The sequence below is a fragment of the Pseudochaenichthys georgianus genome, chromosome 1 (genome assembly GCF_902827115.2).
Source record: "Pseudochaenichthys georgianus chromosome 1, fPseGeo1.2, whole genome shotgun sequence".
NCBI lineage: Eukaryota > Metazoa > Chordata > Actinopteri > Perciformes > Channichthyidae > Pseudochaenichthys > Pseudochaenichthys georgianus.
In genome coordinates, this window is record NC_047503.1 from 49660900 (window position 1) to 49669681 (window position 8782).

The 8782-nt window shown below is 39.8% G+C and overlaps 1 protein-coding gene across 3 annotated transcripts in view; it reads left to right on the forward strand.

The window, feature by feature from the left end:
* Positions 1-3026: 3026 nt before the first annotated feature.
* Positions 3027-8782, forward strand: part of LOC117451572 (calmodulin-regulated spectrin-associated protein 3-like) — a 32332-nt gene continuing 26576 nt past the window's right edge. For all 3 annotated transcript variants that reach the window (XM_034089950.2, XM_034089957.2, XM_034089965.2), the window contains exon 1: positions 3027-3210. In XM_034089950.2, coding sequence (XP_033945841.1) covers positions 3075-3210 — 136 coding nt within the window. In that variant the 5' untranslated portion in view covers positions 3027-3074. The remainder of the gene's footprint in view (positions 3211-8782) is intronic.

The window sequence follows — 8782 nt, forward strand, 5'->3', positions numbered from 1 at the left end:
CAATGCTGTCGGCTGATAGAGGATTTGAAAATGTAAAACGTCCTGCCGATAAAATTATGCTTTAAAGCTGTTCCTGTGATGCAGAAGAGTTTAAATGAGAAGGTGGCGCCCCCTGCTGTGCACCGACCTGCAGGACAGAGCTGTTTTTGTTTCAGCCGGAAAACAGTTTCAGATTTATTCCGATATTTCGTTTGTTATTGAGACCATTAGGCCCGTTGAGTCCCTTTGGACGCCACCACTTTGATATATACATTATTGAGAGTTTACACACACACACACACACGCACGCACGCACGCACACGCACACACACACCTCTCATTCTGTGTTTGTTCAGATGTAATTTATTGATTTAAAAGTGAGAAATTGTTTTTTTACATCAGTGCGTAAACAAAGCAATGCATACAATAAAATAATAAATAAAATGTAATATAATGAAAAGAATAAAAAATGTTGTGGGATAGAATGGAAAAGGGGCGTCTCTCATATCTTGCAAGCCTTTATTATGGTGCAAACTACTTCCTGTTTCCTGTTGTAGTCTCTTTACTCTCGCCTAGTTTGCTCGCCCACAGAGAGGGTCTCTTCTCTCTCTCTTTCCCCCCTCCTCCCCCCTGCTGAGGGACTTCTTCTTCTCCTTCTTCACACTCAATTTGTTCAGAGACAGCTTCTTCTTCTTTGGTTTTATGAACAGCAGCCCCCCCCTCAGCTGCTGCTCAGAGACTTCTTCTTCTTCTGCCAAATAAAGGTACGCTTGGAGGAGGCGGCCCCAATACCTGCAGGAACAACAACAACGACAAGTTTAAAGGGGCCATCTCCGGCTGAGGTTCAGGTATATATTTACAGGTGCAATACTTTAGTACTTTTACTTGTACTCTAGTACTTTCAGTTTTACTGAGATCTGAATACTTGGATTTAAAAACATGTGATATGAAAATAAAACCAGATAAAACAAAAAAACATATTTTTAAAGACAATAAAATACGATCTTAACATTTGTTTTACTAGCATCACTTAGAAAATAAATGTTTCTGTTGTCTTACTCTTTAGTTTTGAACATCTTCAGTCTTAACTAATTCTGTTTTAAACCGGCAGGTTCTTACACAGTACCAGTGATAAACAAAGGGCGTATATCTTTACTTCATGAAACAGTAGAGAAGCATTGTTGAAATAAATGGCACAAAATAGTTAGTAGACTCAAAAGTAAAATAACTCCTTAAATGTTAAAGATAAAGGAAGTTTGAATACCAGCAGGTCCGAGCAAAGTGTAGAAAAATATGAGTCAAAGTACAGCATAATTTCTCCTCAGCACACACAGATACACACACCTGATTTCCTCTCTTCAGTGTGTGTCCAAAAACAGAAGCCGGGTCCTTCTTTATCATCGTTTATATTATCAATGATTTCCTGTTCAACATCTCTGACAGAAGTGTTGCTCTCTTCCTGATTCTCTAAACAGGTTCAGTCACATTCTGAGAGGCCGACAGTGCGTTTGAAGACTCAGGCAAAAAGACCTAGAAACTATTAAAAAAAACACTACACCCTAAAAAGTACCCCCCAAAAAGTACACCCTAACAAGTACACCCTCAAAAATACGCCCCAAACAGTACACCATAAAAAAAACAAGCCCCAAAAAGTAATACGGCCCAAAAAGTACACCCTAAAAAGTGCACCCCAAAAAGTACACCCTAAAAAATACGACCCAAAAAGTACACCCTAAAAAAACAAGCCTCAAAAAGTAATACGGCCCAAAAAGTACACCCTAAAAAGTGCACCCCAAAAAGTACACCCTAAAAAATACGACCCAAAAAGTACACCCTAAAAAAACAAGCCTCAAAAAGTAATACGGCCCAAAAAGTACACCCTAAAAAGTGCACCCCAAAAAGTACACCCTAAAAAATACGCCCCAAAAAGTACACCCTAAAAAATACACCCCAAAAAGTACACCCTCAAAATTACACCATAAGAAATACACCCTCAAAAAGTACACCATAAAAAAAGAAGCCCCAAAAAGTACACCCTCAAAATTGCACCACAAACAGTACACCCTAAAATAATACGGCCCAAAAGTACACCCTAAAAAATATTCCCCAAAAAACCCTCAGAATTACACCCTAAGAAATACACCCTCAAAAAGTACACCCTCAAAATTGCACCTCAAAAAGTACACCCTAAAAATTGCGCCACAAAAAGTACACTCTAAAACATACGGCATAAAATAATGCCCTATAAAGTACACCTTATAAAGTACGCCCTCAAAAGTATCTGGTAAAAAATACAACATGAAAATGCCCTAAACCCTAAAAAGGATGCCATCAAAAGTAGACCCTAAAAACAATGGACTATAAATACGCTGTAACATTTTTAAATAAAAAGAGTAGTGCAGGAAAAATAAAATATAAGCAAGTAAAAGATATTATTTGTTTCTGTTGTCCCGCATTAATAACTGGCAGCAACTAACCAGCATACCCTAAAAAGTATACCCTGAAAATATGCCAATAAAGTCCACCCATAAAGAGTGCTCAAGAAAAGTACCCTCTAAACGTACAACTTAAAATGTATGCCTTCAAATATAATGCGTTTATTATACGGTTACATGCCGATTTACAGGAGCAGGTTGCCCATAAACTACATGTCCCACAATGCATCTCATTTTGTGACATGCACGCTGAAGAGTCTTGCAATTATTTGCCCTAGACTTCTGCTTTCAGATGTAGTTAATTATGAAGTTATTACCCTATCTGATAATAATCCCAATCAGAGGCAATAATGTAATATAATACATTATTTTATATATAAAATATATTTATATATGTATATTTATATATTTATATATTTATAATCTTAAAATTACGACCGTCCCTTTGAGTGCATACATTTTTTAAAATAATTTTATGTTGGAATTTTGTCAGTCTAGATCCGCCCCTGCAGAAACTGCATCACAGGGACCTCTCTCTCTCTCTCTCTCTCTCTCTCTCTCTCTCTCTCTCTCTCTCTCTCTCTCTCTCTCTCTCTCTCGCTCTCTCTCTCTTTCTCTTTCTCTCTCTCCCCCCCCTCTCCTCCTCTTCTCTCCCCGGTCATGGTGGATTCTCCCGGTGCGATGAAGAAGAGCCTCCCGGTTCCGGAGCTCCAGCCTCTGGACCGGTACGACCTCAGCCGGGCGAAAACCTCCGCGAGTGTCCGCTGGCTGCTGAACAAAGCGTACGGATCTGCAGGTAACCTTCCTCCTCTTCCTCCTCCTCCAGGCTCCTCTTCCTCCGCTCTCTCCCCGCTCTGAGGCTCCTCTGGGTGGGGCTCCGTCCTGCATCGTCCCGCTGAAGCTCCTGCAGCCTCAGCACCGCTCGGATCCTTCCACGGTTTCAGGCTGCAGGATAACAAAAACGTGTTTAAAATCATATAAATGTGACGGTGCATGTGGGTGTTGTCGTCGTCGTCGTCCCTGCATGCTGTCATTGCTGCGGCGCAACAAAGCCTTCTGTCGGGGAGGAGGGGGGGGGGGGTGTGTTCGGCCTGCGGAGCCTCCAGCAGGCCGAATATATATAAAGATATTGAGCCATTTGGCCTTTATTCTATCTCAATCTCAAGCTGGACTCGAACCTCTGCAGCCGGTGCCCGATGCCAGCCTGACATAACATTAATATGGATATTATGGGAAGTGGATGGACTGTAAAGGGTCTCAGTGTGTGTCAGCAGAGGGAGAACACACCTGGGGAATTAAGAGCTATTTTATTTAGGCTATTGGACTATTTCCATTTTATTTTATTTAATATTTTTACTGCCCTACATTTATCTGAAACTTTATTTATTTTATTTTTGCATTTTAAGAAATTATTATGTTACAGGGTATGCACAAACAAATGAAATACATTTAAAACTATAATACAAATATTTCTATATGTTGAAAATACTGTGTTGATTACATTTCATTCATTAAAGTCTATAACTAAAGGTATTAAATAAATGTAATGGAGTAAAAGTACACCATTTACCTCTGAACTGTAGTTGATTAGAAGTACAACGAAGCATAACATTTAAATACTCTTAGAGGTACCTCAAAATGTATTAAGTACAGAACTTGAGTAAATGTACTCAGTTACTTTCTGCAGTTCTACAAAAGTGTCCTATTTTATGTAATAATTCAGATTCCTGTTATATTTGTGTCTCCTGCTGATGTTCAGGTGTATATCAGTGTGTAGTGTCTCTACTTTAAAGAGTCCTCTCCTGCTGATGTTCAGGTGTATATCAGTATGTAGCGTCTCTACTTTAAAGAGTCCTCTCCTACTGATGTTCAGGTGTATATCAGTATGTAGTGTCTCTACTTTAAAGAGTCCTCTCCTGCTGATGTTCAGGTGTATATCAGTATGTAGTGTCTCTACTTTAAAGAGTCCTCTCCTGCTGATGTTCAGGTGTATATCAGTATGTAGTGTCTCTACTTTAAAGAGTCCTCTCCTCTGATGTTCAGGTGTATATCAGTATGTAGTGTCTCTACTTTAAAGAGTCCTCTCCTGTTGATGTTCAGGTGTATATCAGTATGTAGTGTCTCTACTTTAAAGAGTCCTCTCCTGCTGATGTTCAGGTGTATATCAGTATGTAGTGTCTCTACTTTAAAGAGTCCTCTTCTACTGATGTTCAGGTGTATATCAGTATGTAGTGTCTCTACTTTAAAGAGTCCTCTCCTACTGATGTTCAGGTGTATATCAGTATGTAGTGTCTCTACTTTAAAGAGTCCTCTCCTGCTGATGTTCAGGTGTTTATCAGTATGTAGTGTCTCTACTTTAAAGAGTCCTCTCCTGCTGATGTTCAGGTGTATATCAGTATGTAGTGTCTCTACTTTAAAGAGTCCTCTCCTGCTGATGTTCAGGTGTATATCAGTACGTAGTGTCTCTACTTTAAAGAGTCCTCTCCTGCTGATGTTCAGGTGTATATCAGTATGTAGTGTCTCTACTTTAAAGAGTCCTCTCCTCTGATGTTCAGGTGTATATCAGTATGTAGTGTCTCTACTTTAAAGAGTCCTCTCCTGTTGATGTTCAGGTGTATATCAGTATGTAGTGTCTCTACTTTAAAGAGTCCTCTCCTGCTGATGTTCAGGTGTATATCAGTATGTAGTGTCTCTACTTTAAAGAGTCCTCTCCTACTGATGTTCAGGTGTATATCAGTATGTAGTGTCTCTACTTTAAAGAGTCCTCTCCTGCTGATGTTCAGGTGTTTATCAGTATGTAGTGTCTCTACTTTAAAGAGTCCTCTCCTGCTGATGTTCAGGTGTATATCAGTACGTAGTGTCTCTACTTTAAAGAGTCCTCTCCTGCTGATGTTCAGGTGTATATCAGTATGTAGTCTCTACTTTAAAGAGTCCTCTCCTGCTGATGTTCAGGTGTATATCAGTACGTAGTGTCTCTACTTTAAAGAGTCCTCTCCTGCTGATGTTCAGGTGTATATCAGTATGTAGTCTCTACTTTAAAGAGTCCTCTCCTGCTGATGTTCAGGTGTATATCAGTATTTAGTGTCTCTACTTTAAAGAGTCCTCTCCTGCTGATGTTCAGGTGTATATCAGTATGTAGTGTCTCTACTTTAAAGAGTCCTCTCCTGCTGATGTTCAGGTGTATATCAGTATGTAGTGCCTCTACTTTAAAGAGTCCTCTCCTGATGATGTTCAGGTGTATATCAGTATGTAGTGCCTCTACTTTAAAGAGTCCTCTCCTGATGATGTTCAGGTGTATATCAGTATGTAGTGTCTCTACTTTAAAGAGTCCTCTCCTGCTGATGTTCAGGTGGATATCAGTATGTAGTGTCTCTACTTTAAAGAGTCCTTTCCTGCTGATGTGCAGGTGTATATCAGTATGTAGTGTCTCTACTTTAAAGAGTCCTCTCCTGCTGATGTGCAGGTGTATATCAGTATGTAGTGCCTCTACTTTAAAGAGTCCTCTCCTGTTGATGTTCAGGTGTATATCAGTATGTAGTGTCTCTACTTTAAAGAGTCCTCTCCTGCTGATGTTCAGGTGTATATCAGTATGTAGTGTCTCTACTTTAAAGAGTCCTCTCCTACTGATGTTCAGGTGTATATCAGTATGTAGTGTCTCTACTTTAAAGAGTCCTCTCCTGCTGATGTTCAGGTGTTTATCAGTATGTAGTGTCTCTACTTTAAAGAGTCCTCTCCTGCTGATGTTCAGGTGTATATCAGTACGTAGTGTCTCTACTTTAAAGAGTCCTCTCCTGCTGATGTTCAGGTGTATATCAGTATGTAGTCTCTACTTTAAAGAGTCCTCTCCTGCTGATGTTCAGGTGTATATCAGTACGTAGTGTCTCTACTTTAAAGAGTCCTCTCCTGCTGATGTTCAGGTGTATATCAGTATGTAGTCTCTACTTTAAAGAGTCCTCTCCTGCTGATGTTCAGGTGTATATCAGTATTTAGTGTCTCTACTTTAAAGAGTCCTCTCCTGCTGATGTTCAGGTGTATATCAGTATGTAGTGTCTCTACTTTAAAGAGTCCTCTCCTGCTGATGTTCAGGTGTATATCAGTATGTAGTGCCTCTACTTTAAAGAGTCCTCTCCTGATGATGTTCAGGTGTATATCAGTATGTAGTGCCTCTACTTTAAAGAGTCCTCTCCTGATGATGTTCAGGTGTATATCAGTATGTAGTGTCTCTACTTTAAAGAGTCCTCTCCTGCTGATGTTCAGGTGGATATCAGTATGTAGTGTCTCTACTTTAAAGAGTCCTTTCCTGCTGATGTGCAGGTGTATATCAGTATGTAGTGTCTCTACTTTAAAGAGTCCTCTCCTGCTGATGTGCAGGTGTATATCAGTATGTAGTGCCTCTACTTTAAAGAGTCCTCTCCTGCTGATGTTCAGGTGTATATCAGTATGTAGTGTCTCTACTTTAAAGAGTCCTCTCCTGCTGATGTGCAGGTGTATATCAGTATGTAGTGCCTCTACTTTAAAGAGTCCTCTCCTGCTGATGTTCAGGTGTATATCAGTATGTAGTGTCTCTACTTTAAAGAGTCCTCTGCTGCTGATGTTCAGGTGTATATCAGTATGTAGTGTCTCTACTTTAAAGAGTCCTCTCCTGCTGATGTTCAGGTGTATATCAGTATGTAGTGTCTCTACTTTAAAGAGTCCTCTCCTGCTGATGTTCAGGTGTATATCAGTATGTAGTGTCTCTACTTTAAAGAGTCCTCTCCTGATGATGTTCAGGTGTATATCAGTATGTAGTGTCTCTACTTTAAAGAGTCCTCTCCTGCTGATGTTTAGGTGTATATCAGTATGTAGTGTCTCTACTTTAAAGAGTCCTCTCCTGCTGATGTTCAGGTGTATATCAGTATGTAGTGTCTCTACTTTAAAGAGTCCTCTGCTGCTGATGTTCAGGTGTATATCAGTATGTAGTGTCTCTACTTTAAAGAGTCCTCTCCTGCTGATGTTCAGGTGTATATCAGTATGTAGTGTCTCTACTTTAAAGAGTCCTCTGCTGCTGATGTTCAGGTGTATATCAGTATGTAGTGTCTCTACTTTAAAGAGTCCTCTCCTGCTGATGTTCAGGTGTATATCAGTATGTAGTGTCTCTACTTTAAAGAGTCCTCTCCTGCTGATGTTCAGGTGTATATCAGTATGTAGTGTCTCTACTTTAAAGAGTCCTCTCCTGATGATGTTCAGGTGTATATCAGTATGTAGTGCTTCTACTTTAAAGAGTCCTCTCCTGCTGATGTTCAGGTGTATATCAGTATGTAGTGTCTCTACTTTAAAGAGTCCTCTCCTGATGATGTTCAGGTGTATATCAGTATGTAGTGTCTCTACTTTAAAGAGTCCTCTCCTGATGATGTTCAGGTGTATATCAGTATGTAGTGCCTCTACTTTAAAGAGTCCTCTCCTGCTGATGTTCAGGTGTATATCAGTATGTAATGTCTCTACTTTAAAGAGTCCTCTCCTGCTGATGTTCAGGTGTATATCAGTATGTAATGTCTCTACTTTAAAGAGTCCTCTCCTGCTGACCAAGTTAAATCTTCCTACTTTAACCTAAATAATAACAACAATACGTTATTGCATTCGTTTCCCTTTAATGGATTGAATTCTTTATGATAACCAACAACATTCATTTGACTTGATTTGAGTTTCTTCCTAATGTGGTTCTCTTTGATGGAGGAGTTCAACCCTCTGCTGGGTCCTGCTCTGCAGTCCAGGCTCATCCACTCTCCCATTGTTCCCATGCTTCCCATTATCCCCCCTGATGACGGCAGCCTCTTCCTGCAGAGCTGCAGAGCGTTTAGCCCCTAACAGTGTGTGTTCCTGCAGGAGTGTGTGTTCTTACACTGACTCAGAGAGTGTGTGTAATGTGGGTGTTGGAGCTATATATTGCTTTATAGTATTTAATAGTTAAAACATTATGTTCTTTCTGTTTACAGTAAATGTATTCTTAGTTATTGTTGTTATTGCAAGTTAAAATAGTTTCTATGCTTTTATTTTGATGGCATGTTTGGGCACCTGGTGTCATTGTAAACATTGGAGACAGGTGGAGAAGGGAGTAGAGCACATGGTTCTTTTTACCAGGTGTTTCAAGCCACAAGAAGGAAAGCCAAAGGAAAGAAATATAGGAAACCTGTTCTTTGTTACATTACATTGCATTTAGCTGACGCTTTTATCCAAAGCGACTTACAATAAGTGCGTTCGACCAACAAAATACAAACTTGAAGAAAACAGAATCATAAAGTACATCAGGCTTCATAGAGCTAAACATTTAGAGTGCGAAGGAGGATCTGATGGTTTACCGTGTCGAATGCAGCAGACAGGTCCAAATGTGT